The sequence below is a fragment of the Narcine bancroftii genome, chromosome 9 (assembly GCF_036971445.1).
Source record: "Narcine bancroftii isolate sNarBan1 chromosome 9, sNarBan1.hap1, whole genome shotgun sequence".
NCBI classification, from domain to species: domain Eukaryota; kingdom Metazoa; phylum Chordata; class Chondrichthyes; order Torpediniformes; family Narcinidae; genus Narcine; species Narcine bancroftii.
The window spans coordinates 19,162,355-19,185,059 of NC_091477.1; the positions used below are offsets into that span (position 1 = coordinate 19,162,355).

Consider the following 22,705-nt stretch of genomic DNA (forward strand, 5'->3'; position numbering starts at 1 on the left):
AGAGATATGTTAAGATCAGCATACTCACCAGGGTAAAACACAAAAGTATGAGACACCATGGTTGAAATAAAAACACAATTTTGGAGAAATTCAGGACTTCAAACAGTGCACTTTATATTGCAAAGACAATGTTTTGCGTTTGAGTACAATGTAGATTGGGTGGCTGCCTACATTTTTTTATACCTTGATGAAGAGTTCAAGCCCAAAAGTTTTGATATGTATCTTTATCTTTGCTATATAAAGTGCACTTTTTGATATGCTGAGTTTCTCTAACATTGAGTTTTTACTTTGTACTGACCAGGGTGGTAGTCTCATCACTGGCTTTTCAAAAAGTAACCATTAAATATTCATAGACTGGCCAAAAAAAATGCACATTTATGAACTATCTTAGAATTGGATGCCACGGGGTAATGGTGCTAAGGGTAAAATAATCATTACATTTTCATTATTCCTGAATTCTGTGTCTGGCTGACTTTCTTGCCATATGCTCAGACTCATTGGTGAATAATGCACCTTGTGTTTGATGGATTATGCGAGATGTCAAGGGTCACTCCTACAACAATTGGAGCAGTCATGTGATTTGCAAGAAACAAAATATTCCCTAAAGAATAGTTTGTATGCCCTGCTAGGCATGTTTTCTTGCTCTGTATTTTCGAATTCTACTTTATTTTTGTCTGTTCTTTTTACTTTCTATTCTCACTCTATCTGCTCTCATTCAATCATGAATCAGATAAACTTGTTAACAGATTATCTGAATGGTCACCCTGTTTTTACCAAATCAGACAATCCTGTCTCTTCCCCTGCCATTCATCAGGTTTTTTATGTCTCCTTTCCAGATCTGATGATGTTTATTTGAATTGAAATGTCACTCTTCCCACAGAAATGGCCTGACCTCTGCTGAGTATTTCAAGCACTGCTGCTTTATAAAAAAAATTACATAAATCGTTTATTTGAATTCTCTTTAATTTTATTTAATTTAATAATGTTTTCACACCATCTGCTTTTCTAATTTCATTTTTAATTTTCCCCAACATTTTCTGAACTCTTGCTTTACGCATGTTTTCTACAATGTTGGTTTCTTGATTCAGACCTAACTTCCCTTTACACCTTACCTTATGCCCTATGCATCTTGCTTTGCAGGGGCCTATGTTTTTGGCTGTCTTACACTTTTTTTTCATGGAAATATCTTCAGCCTGAACATTCTCTTGAACATTCTCTTGAATGCCTTCTATTTCTCTGAGAATTATTTACTTTTAAGTGGATTTCCCAATCCACTCGAGCAAAATAATTTCTCGTCTAGTAAAATGGATTGTCTCCACTTAAGATGTTTTACTCCTATTTTACTCTAAGATGTTTTACTCCAATTCTTTGTTAAATGTAAATGAAACATGATCTCCACCTCTAAAGTACTTTCCCATTGACATTCTTTCTGCTTTCCAAAATTCATTCCTTCTTGAATTGAGCTTACTCCATACTGGCTGAAATAAGAGTTGTTCTGACTGCAATTTAGAAATACAGTATTTTAAATATACTCAATTTACAAAATATTGCTGCCAGATCCTTATGCACAACAGAAATTTGCCTGCATATATGCTCTTCTATTTCATTTGAAGGTTGGTAATACTTTACATAAATGATCACCCTTTATTTCTTTAGTTCCTTTCATAAATCCATATTTGATCATCTATCCTATTGTATAATGCCTTAAAACAAATGTGATTTTTATTGATCGCCACTCAGCTCACATCACTCATACTTTACCTTTTTGCTTTCTTATCTGAAAGCTCTGACTGGGAGAATCTCCCTCTCAACCAAGGTTCAGTGATAATTAAAGTATTATACTTCCATGTGCAATTTTTCCATGCTTTCAACTTTTTGTCTGACTCATTGTCCTTCCTTTCTCTCTCCACCTACGCTAGACTCCTTCCCCACCTTCTTGTGGTCCTTCCCCCCCCCCACAATCTATCATCTTCCCCTCTCACAACCCCCCCTTCATCCCTTTTGTTCAGACATCTCTCATGTTCCCCCATACCTTGATGAAGGGCACAAGCTTGTAATGTTGGTGATGTATCTTTACTGTTGCTACATAAAGGCACTGTTTGACCTGCTGAGTTTCTCCAGTATTTGTGTGTTTTTTTCATTGCACATATGTAACATTAATGACTGACAGAATCCCTTGATAACTCTATCTTCCAAACACTATGGTTACTTTTTTGCCTTCTATTTCCTATTTGAATTTATGTTAAGTTGTTTATCCCTCATTCAAATTGTTTTAATCTCTCATCAACAGCATTATCAAACTTTCACTCCAGAATATTCATCCCCATCCCAGTCTTACCTTGGCTGAAACTGGTCCCAATGACCACAATTCTACTGCCCTCTATCTTGTGCCATCTTTCTGGCCACACATTCTTCTGCATTACCCTCTACTTCCATATTCACCAGCATGTGGCAATATAAATGGTATAGAGATCACAGCTCCTTACGTTTTATTTCTTAGATGCATTTTAACAAAAGCCCTCTGCATTAATTTTGGCAGAAATGTCAAAGACCTGAGTCAACCCCTGTTGCTAGTAATTACTATGGACCACGTCTGGTTAGCTGCCTAATTAACTGTGAAACTGTCTCTAACATGCAATTTATTTTGTATGAATTCTCCATAATAAAACTGTAAATTAAATAAAGATTGGATTAAAGCAAATCGTAAGTGCAAAATTTGACCAACCCTTACCATTTCCCCAGTCACCAAGTATGGTAAAGAATAAACAACTATGAATGGACAAATGACCAAATAGAAAACATTGTGTTGCCATTAATTGTGTGTCAGTACCTCAAGCTCACTGAAGAGTACTGCTGGTGGGGTGATGCCATTTTTCTTTGCAATGTGTTGGATTATTGCTTCAGCTTCCCGTATCCGTCCTTTAAACAAAAGCCAGCGTGGCGATTCAGGCACAAACCTAAAAGCAAAAGTACTTGATATTAATATTGATATTAATCACAGCAGCTAATATTGCTGTAGTTCATATCTAATAAAACTTGGCTATTATAGTAACTGCTCCTACTTCAAAAAAGTGAAGAATTCAAGTTCCCTTCCAGACAGTCTCCAACTGATGGACCCTAGAATTTGTTTTCCAACACAGGAATGACAACTAATAGGACACTTGTATTAAATAAGCAAAAAGTAACAAACCAATATGAAACAATAACTTCTCTTTATATTTTCATAATATTCGGTCTTTAAGTCTGTCCCAAACATTTCTTCTCAAAACAGCAGATGATTCTGAGGCCTCCAGAATCACTAATACCTTGATTGCTTGATACTATTTTTTTAATCATTTTCTTTTTGAGCCATTCCATATTTTATATAAATTGTAATTTTACTTGGTCATTGATTAATATGTTGGACATTTATATTTACCCTACATTCCCCTCCATTAAACATATGGGGTCTAAATTCCAACCTGGAGAACCCACAACATTTGCATTGGGTTTCACTTTTTTGTTGAAATGTTTTATCTCAATTGGTGCTCCATTTCTGTAACTTTTATTTTATTTATTAAATGACATGGACCAGACTTGAATTATTTTTTATTCCTTTTTAAGACTTCAATTTCAAAATATCCAATGCAATAAATACATGGTCATGTATTGAATATTGTTCATTTGCAATTAATTTAAAGATAAATTCTCCAAGAACGTGAACCTACTGATCTAAATAAAATGACATATAATCTCTCAACATGGATTTGATACATGATGACAACTGTTAATATAGCTTCCCACGTTCTTCAAAGAAAATGCATTAATTTTCCTGGTCTGGGTTAGATTCAAATCACCTTGTCAAAAATATTATTTTTATCATTTCACTCAAAGCTTTTGAATACGTTAAGGTGAATTCTGACATACCACCAGAGAGGAATGTACAGCAGGCCTGGAAGAGACAGGGTAAAAAGCAACATCCGCCAACTTCGTATGAAGTATGCAATCAAAGGTAGAAGCATATAGCCAATTGCATAAGAGATGCAAACTCCTAGTGTAGAGTAGATAACCCGAACAGATTTCCCAAGAACTTCAGATCCTGTAAACAAAGTTAATCAGGACAAGACCATTTATGATTGTGAATGATTTAGTAATCCTATTTAATTTGACTATTACAACTGCTCAGTTAAATGAAAGCAGAAGTTAATGACACAGTAAGAAGTGAATTACCAAAAACAAAATGAAATGGTCTGCAAATATGCAGGTACTTACCAATAACAAAGGCAGCTACATAATTTGAAATTTGTCCAATGCCCACAAAAAAATTGAGAAGACAAAATATTTCCCAGTTTGGAGAGAACACCTGTATCATTGTGAACCCAGTCTGTATAGCCATGGTTCCAAACCAAACAGCCTTCCTCCCAAATCTGAAGAACAGAAACAAAACTTCAGTAAAATCTAGGCAAACACATGAATGCAGATTTTGGCTAAATAAATCAATTTTCTCAGTGACCTCAAATGCATTCACACACACACAAAAAAACTTTACTACTATGGAATAGTAGTACTCATTTGTGTTGTTCTGGATTAGGATTCACAACAACTACAGGGGAGTCTCCCTGACATCTGACAAAGGGAAATATTTTTTTCAAATTGACTTTGAAAACATCATTGAATCATTTCCTGTGTATACTGGTAATCCCTTGCCATGATGAAGCTTAAAATATTGAGTCTGTTTTAAGAGTCTGGGGTTAAGCTGCATAAATATAATTAAGAGAAACAAAAAAAATGTGATTGCTGAAATCTTGAATGAACAAAGAAAAGCAGTATAAAGCCTAGGAGAGACATTGATATTTGTTCACTTTTCCTGCCACTGGATTTGGAGGATTTTGTAGGAATAGAGTTGATAGTAACTCTAGGACAATTTGAGGTACCTATTGAATGTAGACCATGGTTCCATAACATACAGAAGTACAGGGAAGACAATGAACTTTGTGCCATGTGAGATCTTGACTTTTAAAGACTCTCACTGTCCTGCCAAAACTTATGTCAGTGTTCTGGAGACAGACAATGAACTTTGTGTCATGTGAGGTCTTGACCTTTAAAGACTCTCACTGTCCTGCCAAAACTTAAGCAGACATTGATGGCTTAACTGTTTGTTGGTGGTTGTCTGCTTATGGCAACTCAATTACTAAAGTTGGAGATATCTTGGTTTTGGGGTGAGACAACAAAGGTTGAATAGTTTTATTTGACCTATTGATCACATATAGTCTAGCTGAAAATTTGTTCATGGTGCAATGTAGTACTGCAGCATGAAACATTGAAAAAACGGTCAGGCCAATGATAAAGCCCTGTTTGACAACGGTCTGCACCGAGGTTAAGATCAGGAAGCAGGTACAAGATGGAGACAAATTTTTGCAGGCAGCTAAATTTAAGAAGGGATGCACCATGTCTTCAATTGAGAGTCAAAGACACACTTTAAAACAGATTTTATTTGAAATATAATTTCAAGCCAGAGACGACACTCTGGCTGTTAAAGGCTCTTTGCAAAGGTTTTGATGGAGTGCACAGAAAGATCACTCCTGGGTTTTTGTTTACCTAAAGACAAGAGCTTGACCAAGAAGATTAAGACTGACTCCTATTGTTTGCTGGAGAAGGTCAGGGGTTTTGCAAGTGAGAGAGTCATATTGGCTTTCTTGCAGTTGGAGAGAGAGAGAGAGAGAGAGAGAGAGAGAGAGAGAGAGAGAGAGAGATATGAACAGTGCAAGCCAGAAAGCTTGTTGGAACTGAAACAGAAAACTCCAGAGTGGCGGATGGCTCGAAGTCCTATCTGTCTGATGTTTCTCTTTGAATAAAGGGAATAGAAAGGAACTCTGTGATAGCCTGAAAGAAAGAAAGAAGTTATCATCTGGAGGACCCTGATGGGGCAAGTTTCATCAGCAAGATATTAAGGTGACTAATGGTACCTCAGTTGTGGAAATCCTGGAACAACAAATCTCTCTCCACAAACCCTTCAAGAACCTTCCTGAGTAGTAAACATTTACCTTTAAAGCACCAAAGCCTGGTGAACTTTACACATGTTAAATTCTGTGCTCAGTATAGAATTGCCTGCAACCAGAGAACTTGGAAGAATGAGAAGTGAGATTGAACTTTGAACCAAAGAACTTTTCTTAAATTTACACACACATTACATACACGTACGCTTAGAATTAGAAGGGGGTTAAGTTGGGTTTAGTTAAGTTAATAGAAATAAGTTAAAGTTTGATTCTGTTTTCATGTTTAAAAATAATTAAAAACATCTTTTGTTTAAGTAGCTACTTGTCTTGATGAATGTCTATTGCTGCTGGGTTTTGGGGTCCTTTAGGCTCGTCACATTTTATGGGGACTCGCCCAGTCGATTGAACATGGGTTTTGTGCGTTATTACTCAATTGGTTTTTTTTCAAGCTAATTTAAAGCTTAAGTGTGAAAAACAGTACCGATGGATGTTTATAAATTTTTGTTACAACCATCAACTGCAGAGCTGAAGAGCAAGAGAAAAGAAGAAATGATTGTTATTTCTTAAGCATTAAAATTGACTGAAGTTAAGCATTGGATGAGGAAAGTATGAACACAGAGGATTATAGTGAAATATTATATAGGTGAGGGAAAATTTGTTCAGAAAGATTTTGAAGATTTTCCAGAGGATAGATCTGGTGATTTGCAATTGGAATATGTGATGAAAATCATGTGTCATGTGCCTCTAGAGGAGGAGTTCTCAACCAGTGGGCCACAGCTTGCTTCCATACAGATCTTTAAAAATGTTAAATAAAATACTTTAAATTAGATAAAGATGTGTTTCTTATCTTCCAGGACATGAGGGATAATGTTCTAAATTAGTGATGGAATTTCCTTTCAACCAAGTTTTAGAACTTAAGCTGAGGATAACCCATTGTTGTTTTTAGTCTTAACTTACTGAGTGTAGTTATGTACAGAAACATTTTTGAATTGGATGCATTCTTTCATAGGAGTATATATTAGAATATGCAAATTTAGCTACTACTCAGGCAAACAAACAACTCAGTCATGTATAGATTAATCGACACATACAATTATATTCACACAAAGCTAAATCATATACATAAATCCAAACATCCTGACCTATTGCTATGTTATTTAGTAAAAATGACAAAATTAAGTTAATGATTTCCATCAAAATCAAGTAATATCACTTGTGGTCATTACAATTAATATAGATTTTAAGAGTTCACATTTAAGAAAAAAAGTGGCACTTTATGGAATATAGCAATATAAACTGAAAATATTTGAGATTTGTTAGCTGTTAGCATGACGATATAACAGTCCCAGCGACCTGGGTTCGAATTCCCTGCTGTCTGTAAGGTGTTTGTATGTTCTCACCATGATCTACTTTCCTCAGGTCCTCCGGTTTCCTCCCTTCAAAAAGTTCAGAGCCGTCGGTTAATTGGGTGCAATTGAGTGGCATGGGTTTCAATGGCTGGAACTGACTTCTGTGTTGTAAATTAATTTAAATTCCAAATTCTGAAAACAACCCTATCCTTTGTTAAATTAAAGTTACTTATGTCAACTTGTATGCCAAATATGTTTTACAAAAAGGATTAAAATCAACCCACAATAGAAAAACAGTTGGTCAATTACCTGGTACAAATGAATATAAGATGTATCCAAGTAACTTACCTGTCTGACAATTGGCCAGCGATAAAGGTGCCAATCAGTACTCCCAGGAAGAATACTGACATAGAAAAAGGTCCTTTCCAGTCATTTTTACACACCAAGTCCCACTGAAATGCAAGTAATTTTTTATTGTATCTTTACCCAGTGACATACAGTAATTTATTTCATATTTCATCTCTGAAACACACAATATATATCTGAAATGAGATCAAAATTTGTTATATGCAATTTGCAAATTCTTACATACTCAATAAATAAGTGAATGAATGATAAGTAAAGTTTATTTTTGATGCTCAGTAAAGAAGGAAATGTGGACAGAATGTGATAAGAACCTTTGGGTATTTTTTTAAAGTGAATTATAGATTTTATTGAAATATATAAAAAGGTTTTGGCTTCACATCATTTTTAAAAGGATGTACTCCACCATAAATCAAGTATACAGTACAATAGTCTTTATTCTGTCAGAATCCAGAATACCAATCAAGCAATAAAGAATATCATGAAAATAAAAGAAGAGCCCCTTTATCTCATTAATTTTTATTATTCTATAGCAAAGGCAATTTAATATAAAAATAATAAAACTATGAATGATGTAAATCTGAAGAATAAATCAAAATGAAGGGCACCACATATAGCATAGTGGTCAGCTCAATACTGTTACATTGCCAGTGACCCTGGACTGTCTGTGAGGAGTTTGTACGTTATCTCTGTAACTTAATGGGCTTCCTCCTGGTGCTCTGGTTTCCTCCCACCATTTAAAACGTACTGGGAGTTGTAGGTCAATTGGGTGGCATGCACTCATGGGCAGGAAGGGCCTGTTACTGTGCTGATTCTATAAATTCAATTTAAATTTAAAGTTTAAATTTAAATGAAAATAAAAAATGCTGGAAATATTTCAGCAGGTCAAGCAGCATTAATGCAAAGAGAAAGCGAGTTAATGTTACAGGTCATTCATCAGAATTGTTCTGTTGAAGAGATTTTGAGGTAAATCATTAATTTTGTTTCTCATTCAATAGGTGCGGTGCGACATGTTGAGTACTTACGGCATTTTCTGTTTTTATTTTAATTTTGAGTTGAACACAATACACTTCATATGAATGTTATGTATTTTTTTTAAACTTTTGCTATATAAGGAACACTGACCTGCTGTTTGACTTGCTGAGTTTCTCCAGCATTGTGTTGGAGGGTCATGGGCATGGTGGTATTTCTGGTGGAGTTTCATATAAATCGGGGTGGACAAGAAGGGCCAAGATGGCCTGTTTCCAAACTGTAAATTGTTATATTTGTTATATGTTAACCTTGGCTATCTGGCCAGAGCCTGACATGACAAGATGTAAGTGTAAGTCAGGTGTCTATCTTTCTGAAATATATGTGTTTTGATAAAGTCATGCATTCAGTGCTTTTTCCAGATCAGATTGACTTGGCGGGAGATCCTTGGAAACGTAGAGTAATTAGAGGATGTTTCAAGATAGGAGGGAGATTTTCCAGTGCTGATTTTGTTCTCTTTTGATGGTGGGATGGTGTAAGGCAATGTACCAATAATGCTGCCCAAGTTTGGAGGATAGCATTAAATTTATATTGATCTCATAGTTAGACAGAGAGTGTACAAGGAATTTTCCCAGGCCTGGAACGTGCTTTCACTGCATGAATATTGTCTTACTTGATACCAGTGTTTGCAAACACCACCAGGCTGGGTTGGGAGAAGAAAAGATTATAAATATGTTTTCTTGACTCATGTACAGATTGGCATGGTTAAGGTGGGTTAAGATTGGCTTTCATTTATTATCCAAGCAAATTCTATGGCAAATTACCGCATCCTAAGCAAAAGTTGCAATGGTTTCATGTGACCTTTTAATTGTATAAATGTATTTACGTGAATACATTTGGAGACCATCGAAACCATCAACTCTGCATCTAAATAGTTATTAATGCAACTTAAAAAATATTCCTTCATTAGTTCTTCCCCTTAACTTTCTCACTTCTGTTGAAACTTAATTCCCATGTCCTGACTCCTTTCTGGTACAATGCTTAACTATCCATTTGCCATATTTGAAAGGGAGTTTCTTTACATAACTTGGAACCCAAACTAATCTAATTTTCATTCAGCACTTCCAGTAGGGTTAACTATTATCGCTCTATTCTGAGTATGGCTAAACACTTTACATTCTTAACTAGTGTTGTAGGAGGAAAATGAGGGTAGGGAATGGCATTTAGCCTTTTCCATCTTACTTATGTTGTTAGCATTCAACTTCTAGCTGTTGCAGTTTGGAACATCCATCCTACTTACTCTTGGAATACTTTTGGGATCTTATACATTGTTAAAATGATTGTGAGTCATTTATGGAATATCTACTTCTTTGTTCTCTGCTTTGCATTAGGGATCATAGACAGAAAAAATGGGCTAATGATGACAACACTAGCATTTTTTTGGTTTTCAAAAAATACAGACATCTGGAACAGATATCTGTGTGAAAAACAATTCTTATTCTCTCCTCTCTTCTTAAAACTTGAAGTTTGCTTTGCAGCATTTTAAAGACCTGGATCATATCCCAGATTGTTGCACAGAGCCAACAAAAAGGCAGACATAGCTGGAACACAGCCAGGTACCCATGGCTACCCCTTGGACTCAAAAGTGGGCCTCCTCCACTCTTGACGCAACAAGGACAGGATTCCCCTTGTCCTCACCTACCATCCTACCATACTCCGCATCCAACACATTATCCTCCACAAATTCCACCACCAACAATGTTATCCCATCTTCTTTGCTCCTCCTTCCTTCTCTGCCTTCCATTCCCCCTGGGACTCCCTCATCTGCTCATCCCTTCCCAAAAATTGTCCCCTTGCAACCTACTCCTATGATGGCAGGAAATGCTACACTATCGATACACCTCTTCCTCACAAGTTTTCAGGGTTCAAAATTGTATTTCAATGTGAATTAACTCTTCACTTGTGAACCTGCGGGAATAATTGACTGCATCCAGTGTTCCTGTTGTGGCCTATTCTATATGGGAAACACTAACCATTTCAATTCAGTGCCCCACTACCATGCAGACATATCTGCCCATGGCCTCATGCACTGCCAGAACAAGACCATCTGCAAATTGGAGGAACAACATCTGACATCCAACCAGATGACATTAATATCAAATTCTCTACTTTCCATTCAGCTTTTACTCTTTCCCTAGCCTTCTGTCTCTTTTCTCCTCCTTTCCTCTCTATTCAGAGTGCTATCATCTCTCCCTATCACTTCTCAGCTTTTTCTTCAGTTGCCCTCCCACTTATAGCTACTAATGACTTCTTCCCATGGGTCCATGCTCCTACGCCTACCCCTACATCCACATTTTTATTCAAACAGCTGCCTCCCTTTTGCTTATACCTTGAGAATCACAGTGTCTTCAGACTTTCTTGTTTAACCCTTTGTGGCCAGTCAGAAATAAATTTGCAAAAGAGTCCAAAGAATTATTAAGGTAAAGGTTCCATTATTGTCATGTAATACTACATTAGAATGTAAGAAATGTGAAATTCTTTAACTTTGTCTACCACTTTAACTTTGTTACCACTTTGTCCTGTGCCCCTCATAGAAATGAGGCCCCAGAGAAGAACAAATTCACAGCTCCTGGTTTTCAAGACCAGTGCTCTAACCACTGAGCTATCAGAGCTAACCAACCCCACTGAAGATCAGGAATGGAAGAACTTTATGAAGGACAGAGAAACAGAGGCCATGAGAAATGCATATTAAATGAATCTTCATCTGAAATTTGATCAATGAAAGAAATATCTTTATCTCTATTCAAAATACATTATCTAGTCCTGCCTGACTTCTGTCCAGACCAACAAGATGAAAAGCTTAAGGTTTCTATAGTAGACAACATCACTTTTGAAATTAAGTTTCACATCCTCTCTCGGGGGGACATCAGCGATGCTACATACGTGGCTATCTTCAAGAAGAGAGGAGAGAAAGGTCAAAATTAATAGCTGCAGAATGATGCCCTTGTTGTTGATCAAGCAAAAATTATCATCATCCCCTTCTCCTCCCTGTGGCCAGAAAGCTTCTCCATCCATCAAAAGATACAATGAACATGACATTCAATATGTAACAGTTCCAAGAAAAATATAGTGAGCAGTATCAATCACTAAAATAGTAATTTTTCACCTCACACAAGCTTTAGATTCCATTAACCAAGAGAGATTATGGAGATTCTTCCTCAAATTTGGCCACTCTCAGAAATTCATCATTTTATATCTGCTGCATGATGACATGTGAGCTTTGACTAAATTCAACAAAGTCCCAATCCCAGAATAGACTGGAGTCAAGCAAAGTTGTAATTTAAATCCAACTCCCTTAACAACCTCCTTGTCACAGCATTGCATTCATCTCCCTTTTTGGCCTCCCACTGGAATGGAACTAATCTTCAAAATAGATGCGAAATCCAAATCTGCTCCATCCTGCTGATGTGCACAGACAACATTTGGAGATTTAATCAAGCTCCAAGTCATTGTAGGACAAGATCAGAGGGAACTGGGAGAAAATGACCTCCTCCACTCACTATCCACTGCACATTTCTCCCCACCAAAAAAAACCCCACAAAAATAATTGGAACGCCTGCTGCACTTTTTAACACTCAGAGGCCACCTTTCCACAAAGGTAAACATATAAGATATATTTTTTTAAGAGCACCAATGAGTCTAGAGAGTTTCACTTCATGGGGGAAAAAACTCAAAGATCAATATTTCAAATCCAACACTAGTCATTGCAACTGTATGCTATATACTATATGTCTATATATCTGTGTATATTATATAAATACATACTGTGTGTTTATGTAAATATTTCAGACACTTCAGCTTCATCTGACAAAAATCATCAAAACTTATTGGCAGTCAAAAGGAACAATATCATCATGTCTTCTTCCAAAATCCCTACCATCAGGTCTCTAATTATTCTTGTCGATTTGTAATGGACTGGCCATATTGGAATTCCTGACTGCATGCCTCGGACATATAAACTATACCCTGGTCTCAGTCACATCAAGTACTTGACAGGAAAATTAAAGAAGAGGCAGTAGAATGTTCATAAAATCTCTTCATTAAGTCATGTCAATCTTTGGCTCGTGTTCAAATCAAGAAGGAACATCCAATAATGCACTAATGTACTCGAATTTCCTTTATAAGAGCACATGAAGCACAAGCAAGAATAGCATGGCAAAACACTACCTCACTAAAAAAAAATCCATGTTTCCCATCAAGCACATCCTTACTTATCTGTAGCTAAGCCTGTTGATCTGACATAAGACTCTTCAGCCTCTGCACAACCCAAAAAATTGGAGTGAAAACAAGTCAGCCAACACTTTCTGACCACAGGGATCCAGAACAATAAGAAAAGACTTGAATATTGCATTTGAAATGCATCACATATGGAATAAATTGCTTACAATAGACCATATTGGATTATTCAGTCTCTGTGCTGCACCCATGAAATATAATTTCCTGATAATTGGCTGTTTGATTTCACTGGAAAACAAAATTTTTTAAAAGGTATACTTCCTGAAAAAAAATTGTGTATGATAATAGACAACTTCAAGTTGAATACAGAGATAATTTCAGATTTGTTGTATCACATGTGAAGTTGGAGAAACATTAAATTCACTTCTATTGAATTTTGCAAGTTTACTTTAATAATTATGCCAGCACATTATATTCATTCAACTGACCTAAAAAGGTTTTGCCACATATTTTAATTTATACTCAGCATCTGATGTCTCATGTCAGTGTCCAACTATAGCCAGCTAACATTGTTGGATTCCAGAAGTTCTGATACTGCTTTTCCATGGTCACAATGTCCTGTGAAACCTTTCACCATGTTTGTCACTGACTGCACCAAGATCAGTGGGGAAGAAGTCCAAGTGCAAATGCAGAAAATGAGGAGTGAAATTAACATAAGTTCTTTTCCTACACTAATGTAAGGCAGCATGATTAGCGTAACGGTTAGCATAGTGTTTCTCAACCTTTTTTCCCCTCATATATCTCATATGCCTTTACTAATCACAGAGAACCTATGGCAGTATGTGAGTGGAAATAAAAGGTTGAGATCCACTCTGTTAGCATAATACTTTTAGAGCACCAGTGACCAGGGTTCAAATCCAGCACCGTCTGTGAGGAACTTGTACGTCCTCTCCATGCCTATATGGTTTTTCTCTGAGAGCTCCAGTTTCCACCAACCCATCAAAATTTTATGGGGATTGTAAGTTGCCAATTGGTTCATTTGGGAAACAGGGGTCATGGGCTGGAAAGGGCCTATTAACAATCTGTATCTCTAAATTTATTTTTTTTAATGCAAAAATTAGACATAAAACATACATCCACTTATTCTGGTAGATCATTTCACTTAAAAGCATAAAAACACTTGCTAACTCATCTTGCTCCCAAGATGGCAATTCATTCTCTGGGATTTAGCTTATATTTTCCTGAATGCTTGGACATGGTGTGAAGAAATTATAATTTTAGGTGATCTTTTCAAAATTATTACCTGTCTTGCATTTCAAAATCTTCTTACCTATTACTGTAATGTTCTAGTCTGTGCTGAACTATTTTTCTGTCTAGTCACACTGGCCTGCACCAAGTTCATACATGTACCTGTCCAAATTCTTCCTAAATGTTAAAATTGAGCTGCATTCACCACCAGCTGGCAGCTCATTCCACAATCTCACCACTTCTCTGTGTGAAGAAATTCCCCCTAATGATGCCCCTAAACATTTTCCCTTTCACCCTTAACCCTTGTCCTCTGGTTTGTACCTCAATGGAAAAAGTCTACCTACATTTACTCTATATCCCTCATAAATTTAAATACCACTATCAAATCTCCCTCATTCTTCTATGCTCCAGGGGAAAAAAAAGTACACATTTGTTTAACCTTTCCCTGTTACTCAGCTCCTGAAGTCCTGGCAACAGCCAAGTAAATGTTCTCTGCTTTCTTTCAATCTTAATGATATCCTTCCAGTAGTTAAGTGGCCAAAAGTGCACATGATACTCCAAATTTGGCCTCACCAATGTCTTATATAACTTTACCATAACATCCCAACTCCTATACTCAATACTTTGATTTATGAAGGCCAATATGCCAAAAGGTCTCTTTATAACCCTATCTACCTGTAACACCACTTTCATGGAACTATGTATATCTATTTCCAAGCCCCTCTGTTCTAATGCATTCTTCAATAGCCTACCATTTACTATGTATGTCTTTTCTTGGTTTGTCCTTCCAAAATTCAGCACCTCATACTTGTCTGCATTAAATTCCATCTGCCATTTTACAGCTCATTTTCCCAGCTGGTCTCGATCTCTCTGCAAGCTTTCAAAATTGCTCTTGCTGTTCACAATGCCTTCTATCTTAGTGTCATCTGCAAACTTGCTGATCCAATTTACCACATTATCATCCAGATCATTGATATAGATGACAAAAAAACAATGGCTCCAGCAACAAGCCCAGCCCTCCAATCTGAGAAGCCAATACAGGCAATGTCAAATCTAGTTTACTACCTCACCATTAATATCGACTGTATGAACCATCCTAACTTAACTCCCATGTGGGACCGAGGCTTTACTAAAGTCCATGTAGACAACATCCATAGCCTTTCCTTCATCCTAGTAACCTCCGCAAAAAACTATCAGATTGGTTAAGCATGACCTTCCACACACAAAGCCATGTTGACTATCCCTAGTTAGTCCTTGGCTATCCAAATCCTTGTATATCTCTTAGAATACCTTCCAATAATTTATCTACTACTGTCGTCAGGCTAACTGGCCTATAATTTCCATGGTTACTTTTGAAGCCACTTTTAAACAATGGAACAATGTGAGCTATTTCCTGAATATCATTGTAACAAAGATAATGTAAGTAACAGAATCTTCATGGCATTTATATTGAATTGAATTTATTCAAGGATCCTCAGCACTGGATATATTCTAAAGTTCTGTGGAGGTCAGATAATGAATGTAAAAAGATATTACATGGTGCATTTGGGAAATATCTTTCTTCCACCCTATACCATTTTCATCAGTGATTTTTAAATGTACCGGGTTGGTCCAACAATGCCTTTCAAATGTGTTACCTTCCTGTGGACTATATTCTTCTGGTGTCAATAATATAAGACATTACTGAATGTAATCTCAATTTCACTGTCTGAATCATTGTCTGTACATTTTCAAGCTCTGTATTAGGTATAAGGAGTTGAATGTTCTCCTAATTACCCTCCAAACACTACAAAATAGGATTTAGAAATGATGATCTCATATATTAACATTTCCACATGAGAAATAATGGACTAATTGTATTTTGGCAATCACTGGTTTGCTTCTAAATTCATAAAACCATTCATCTTTAATCCCAAGATTATCTTTAGCTTGGATTGATTGCATATCAACATTCCACTGGGAAGCATTAAGCTACTAAGACCTAAAATTAATTAATTCATATAAAAACATCTTGGTTACAATAATTTTGTTCAAACAATTACAGGTCCAGCAAATTAAATTACTTTAACAAAGTTAGAACATTCAAGATTCTGCATAGATTTCCAAGAGTTATTTGCTTGATTGTCAGACCATTGATTTCTTAAGGTAAATTAACAATGTAACAGAAGGTTTAAGAAGTGCTCAGTCAGTAAATATTTCATTATTTTATATAAATGTATTTTCATGGCTGCCATTATTGCTCATCTACTTCTTTTGCACTGAAGAAGAGGGAGATGAGCTTTCCTTGATCTGTAGCAATCCTTTGGGTCAAGATAGTCCCACCACAAAGTCGTAGAATCTTAATTCTGAGATAACGAATGAATGGTATCATGTATCCAATCACGATAGTTTGTAACTCAGAAGTGATGTCATTGAAATTTGCGAGGGTAAAACACAGAATTCAGTGGACACAGTAGTTGAAGTAAAAACACACAATGGTAGAGAGATTCAGCAGGTCAAGCAGTGTCCCTTATGCAGCAAAGGCAGAGATACATACTGACATTTCCAGCTTGAGCCCTTCAACCGAGTATGAGGTTGAAGTTAAAAAAAAATTGAAATTTGTGGTGCATGCAAACAGAACTAAAATTGCACTGTGTGGGGACTTGTGCCATTTTGTCCCACTATTGATGGTGCTTGATTAGTGAGCTTGCATTTTCATGAAAGGACTTTAGCATTTAAATTGTGCCAGTCTTGATGTTATCTCTCATAGGCACTGGGCATTGCTGAGAGATCAGAAATTATTGCTCAAACACATCCTATAATGATGTGAAAAGCTATCTTCCTGACTTGTACTTGTTAATGTGTTAAAGGAAACATAATATTGCTGCAATGGAACTACCTCCAACAAAGTGAAGCCTGTAGAGGAAAAAAAATGTTTCTAAGAGTGGGTGTGACATACTTGAGACCAGCATGCAAATCTTGAGTAGCTAAGCAATGGTACATCTGATCTTTCCAAGTAGAAGCAGCTAAGATTCCATGACCATGTTTTTTCTCTATCCATTTGTAGAGATCACATCATTGATAAAATCAAAATATTTGCTTGTATAGAACTACCTTGAATCACCACCTTGAACAACAGCTGTCATTCTGGCGAGAGCACACTTGAGGTGTTCTTAGGGAAGGAGTTGCAATAATTATGCCGATTAACAGCAAAGGAACACATATAAATGTTTGAGTCCAGATGGTGTGCCACTTGCTTTGGGAGATGTTATCACTATTGTCTGCATAAGTAATGCCAGTATATTTTATTAAGATACATACTGAGTAAGTGTAGTGTGCTCTATTAATGGACATACCAATGGCCAGTATGTGAAATACTAAAAAAAATGTTTAGGATATGAGTTTGGATGGTGTAAACTTGAAGAACAGCATATCATCTTCCTCCTGAAGAGCCTGAAACTTAATGGTATGAACATTGATTTTTCCAATTTTAGTTAAGCACCAAACCCATCTTTTTCCACAGTTTCAATTTCTTCTTTACATCCTCCTTCTCTAACTCCCTCTCCAACCTTCACTCTCTACCCACCAACCCATTAGTCTCTCCTTGTACCTGTCTCTTCACTTCCCAGACTTTCTGTCCTATGCTCGATCACCACTGAGCGCATCCTGAAACTTCTTTTCCCCCTTTATATATGTATTTCAATGTTTTATCTTTATCTTAATAAATGGTCTTGACCCTAAACATTAACTGACAAATTCTACCTGCAGATGCTGTCTGACCTGCTGCATTCTTCCAATTATTCTTTGATTGCTCAAGATTCCTCCAGTATCTGCAGCATTTATGTTTCTCTGGATTGTAAACATACTGCATGCAACTACACTCCCCAGACAAATGGAGAGAATTCGAGTACCCAATTTCCTTTTGCGGTATTGGAAAGGCCTCGAGGTGTCAAAAGGTGAGTGCCCTGCTCCAGGGTATTAAACAACAGGCTGTCTTTGTAACCACAAAATACAGCTGGACCAATTGTGTTCCTAGTCCATGGTGACCTTCAAAATGTTGGAGGCTCAGCAATGGTAATGCCAATAAATATCAGGTTTGATCGCTTGTTTCTATTTAGTTTGAAATGCCCGTTGACAGGACTTCAGTGGAATGGATGGTACCTGCATCTTTTGGCCAAGACTAAATGTTGTCTAGTTTTGCTGTATGCAGATGAGAGGTGGATTATTTGCTCAGGAGTTGTGAATAGATTTGTATATTATGCAATTCTCAGTAAGCATTCACATAGTCATTCTAATCTCATCTCTGAACTTCACTATTTAACCGATAGCTGGAGCAGAGTGGCAAAACCCAAAGTGGGGACTATAGAACAGCTACAACTTTTACCAAATCATTTCACTACTCTGTCAATGGTTGAGAGGAATCTAACTGAGCAGTAATCAGCCAGCAAGAAAAAGAACTACTGGCAGAACTCAGTAGGGTCAGGCAGCATCTGTAGAGATAGAAGGATGACCAACATTTTGGGATGAGAGCTGCATCAGGATTGAGACTGTAGAGAGGAGATATCTTTTATAAGGAGGTAAGAGGGAGTGGTGAGACAGGGGATGGCAAGCATTAGGTGGAGCCACATGCCGAGGGAGATAACAGGCAGATAAAGCCACATGGAGAAGAGAGACAGGTGGAGTTGAGAGAAAATATCTGATGTGTGATAAATGCAGATGAGAGAGAAGCAATGAAGAAAGAAAAGGGGGCAATGGAATAAGATGGGAGATTAATTATGGAGGAGGAGACAAAGGCTAGAAGCTGTTAAGTATAACAAAATAAGGGAGTAGATGGAATAAGCTGGGGAACAAGATAGGAGGTATGGTTGAGATGGAACCAAGTGAATGAAACAGGGGGATGCAAGAGGGGAGAAGATGGGAGAACTTACATGCATATTACCTGAAATTGGAAAATTCAACATTTGTGCCATTGGATTGCCAAGTAATCAGATGGACTGTGAGGTGTTCTTATTTTATTCTATGTTCAGCCTCACCCTGGAAGTGGAGAAGGCCAAGGACAGACAGGACTCTTTGGGAATGGGAAGGAGAGTTGAAATGGCACACAGACAGCAGGTCAATATGGGCATTAATTTTTAAATTTAGAGCAAGTGCAGAGTAAATATGCCCTTCCAGCCCATGAGTGTGCACTGTCCAAATACACCCAATTAACTTACCAATCCTGTACATCTTTGGAATATGCGAGGAAACCAAAGCACCATGAGGAAATAAATGCAGACACGGGAAGAATGTACAAACTCCTCACAGGCAGGGCTAGATTTTAACTCGGATGCCTAATGCTCTAATCGTTTTGTGATAGCCACTATGGTAACCTTGCAGACAGAGCCAGATGTTCCACAAAATGGTTACCTCAACTACACTTGATCTCATTCATTCCTGCACACCTCTTGTCTTTGTAAAAACACAGAAATGCTGGAGGAGCTTAGCAGGTCTAGTAACATCCACAGAAGGAAAAGATACATTACCAACGTTTTGGGCCTGAGCCTTTCCTCAAGGTATGAACAAAAAGCAGGCAAGGGGCCTATATTAACAAACTGGTGAAAAGGGAAGAATAGGAGCTGGGAGCAGCAGAAAGGTCAGAAGAAGAGTAGTGAGAGAGACTCTCACAGAACTCCCTTTGAAGAGAGGAGGAGAACTTCTTTAAGGTAGGAATCCCTTGAAGACATTTTGCATTTGAACAACTGAATGGAGTAAAAAATGAAAGTCTGCAGATGCTGGGATTGGAGGAAAAACACAGAAATGCTGGAGGAACTCTGCAGTCCTGCAACATCTATAGGAGGCAAAGATATATTACCAATGTTTTGGGACTAACCCGTTTCTCAAGGTGTGACCAAAGAGCAGGCAAGTGGCCTTTTTGCTCACACCTGGAGGAAGGGCTCAGGCCTTAAACAAAGTAATATATATCTCTGCAGGATGCTGCTTGATTTGCTGAGTTTCTCCAGCATTTCTGTGTTTTTTGTACAATCACAGTTGTTTGCAGACTTTCATGTTTTACACATGATGTATTTGTTTTGGGTAGTGGAGGTGAGTTCCTGCAGAGAAATAATTGGTAAGTTCCTGCAGATCAGTCTGCTGATAATGTAGTCAGGAATCATGGTACACAACATGTGGAGGGCATGGTTGTTTATCTGAGAAGTTCGATACTAATGAATGGGATGTTGTGTCAACCATCCTGAAATATACTGGAGCAGTAGGCATGGGGATTACTTTACATTTCTCACTTTGCTTTGTAATTGCTGGAGGATTTGGGCTTCATCACCACACACCCAAGAAGATAAATGAATGCCACCAATTGTTGGAGTGAAGTCTCTTGCTGAAAACATTCTAACCTTAACTGTTTTTTTTTTAAATCCATCTTGCTAATTTCACCAAAATTAGTGAAGAGGCAGGATGATTAATCACTAAATGTTACTTTGCCAGGAAGCAGCTAAATCAGCCACTGTTACGAACGGGTCTCTCTGGTCCCAGTTGGAAAGTTACTGTTTCCATGGCAGTGACACACACCGGAGCGCCAAAGTTATCAACCCTATCAACCATTCATTTCTACCAAACACTAGGACTTTCTTAATCCATCTCTGGGACACGGAAAGGTGGAGAAGGGAGAATCTTACAGGCTCCGAAGGGAAATTTCAGAGCTTCAGGTCCTGAGGGGAAATACTTTTGAATTGAAAAAGGTGAAATTAGAAAGTAATTATTTTGGGACTGAATGAAATAGGAACAGCATCAGTGTGAAGAAAGGGAACGCAATCTAAATATTAAAAGTACCTGTCCAAAGGCCGTATGATCAGGTATTTGAATTACATTGTATCTGTCCTTATAATTCACCATTAACCGACTGCGATATAAACTATCTTCACAAACTATTCTCAGGCTAACTCTTGCCGGTGACGTTACCTCGCTGACGATGGTGGAGATGTATTGCTCCCGACTGTACTCCCACCCATCCAGACACGGCTCCTGTTCGACCCCAGACATGTTGACCAAATCTGGGTCGGGGAAAGTCTCCGAAAGGTTCACGATCACGTCCAGGCGGTAGCGGCTGCACTTGCTGTAGTGGGGATCGTCTCCTGGCACCAGCGGGATCGTCCTGTTCATCCAGGCTTCGCTGAGGTTGAGATTCGCGGGGATTGAGCAGCGATGATCTGGCACATCCCCGACGAATACTATGGACAGTCCGCAGAAACCGTTGGGAAAGATGCTGACACTCAAAAGGGCGAAGATAAGTCTCTGGAACGGCCCCCAGTCTCCCAGGAAATCGGTAACTTCGTCGTAATCCCGCATGTTTGCTTCAGCGGCTGAGCCGCCAGTGACTTTCATCACAAATCCTGGAGGAATGGTGGGCGTATCAGAAGTTTGGATTGTTCCGAAACCCTATAATTCCACACCCTTCCCAAATTGAAAATGCAATGATCCCACCCCTATTCCCCGAACCTTGCGATAAAAAAAGGATCGTTTGCCAACCCTCCTTTAAGAATGTGGTCAATAGGGACAGAGCAAGGAGAAGCATTTGCAACAAACTTTGATGTGGGGAGAATGAGAAACATGCCCGTTGATTCACACAGGGAGACATGTATAGATCACGGTATTTATATGGACTGAACTGGTAAAAGTCAAGCACATGTGCTCACGGAAGTATATCTCCATAAGATCTGACCATATGTGATCTATTTTGTCCCGGTTTGTTTAACAATCCACACGTCACCCCAGGAACCCTGGCTGAAAGCAATCTGGGGACATTTAGATGTTTAGCTTTTCGCTATCATTTTTCTTGGAATGTTTTGATTGCTTAAAAGAGGACAGAAGATTGATATTTTCTTATTAATTTGAAATAAAGCGTTTGTTCAAGGGTCATTGGCAGGAACGTTACTGTTCATCAGTCTTCCCCACTCATCTTCAGTACAGCCATCTTCTCAAGATGCTAGGAATTTCTTTTGAAGATGTTTCTGGGGTCCAATTAGACAGATATTTTTATTTGATGGAGAGAATGAATGTTTTAGGCCAAATGATGGCAGGATATAGGAACAAATATAAATTCCTTCTCGTTTACTTTTCACAGAAACATTAATTCCCAGACTGATTAAATATATCAGATTCACTTTAAATATATTTACAGATTCAGCCTCCACAGTTTCCGGTGTAAGGAATTCCAAAGATTGATCATTTTGAGGGAAGAAATTCTTCATCTTTGTAAAAGAGGCATCCATTATTCTGTGACTATGCCCTTTGATCCTTGACTTGTCCATTTGAGGAAATATCCTTCCAGAATTAACAGTGCCAAACCCTGTAAGATTCAATAATATTGTCTTTCATGAACCAGATTCCCCAGTGAGCACAGATACTACTGGATCACCCTTTCCAAGTCATGATCCCTCCATAAGAACTTGGTAAACAGAAATATTCAATTTTGCAACTCTTTCCTGCCATTTAATATGATCATGGCTGATGTGGTCATGGACTTAGATCCACCTAGCTGTCTTTCCTCTAAAACCTTCAATTCCCCTACCATACATATGATCATCTCTTGAGTTT

General features: G+C 37.7%; 1 protein-coding gene across 2 annotated transcripts in view; it reads right to left on the bottom strand.

Moving 5' to 3' along the window:
• The window catches only part of LOC138742840 (organic cation/carnitine transporter 2-like), a 43,297-nt gene extending 21,840 nt beyond the window's left edge, over window positions 1-21,457 (bottom strand). Inside the window, exons 1-5 of one of the 2 annotated variants that reach the window (XM_069897762.1) lie at window positions 21,071-21,457; window positions 7,673-7,776; window positions 4,252-4,406; window positions 3,907-4,078; window positions 2,831-2,957 (exon numbers count right to left, since the gene is read on the bottom strand). In XM_069897762.1, the coding sequence (XP_069753863.1) occupies window positions 2,831-2,957; window positions 3,907-4,078; window positions 4,252-4,406; window positions 7,673-7,776; window positions 21,071-21,457 (945 nt within the window). The remainder of the gene's footprint in view (window positions 1-2,830; window positions 2,958-3,906; window positions 4,079-4,251; window positions 4,407-7,672; window positions 7,777-21,070) is intronic. The other variant, XM_069897763.1, reaches the window with a different exon arrangement.
• Between the last annotated feature and the right edge of the window lie 1,248 nt (window positions 21,458-22,705).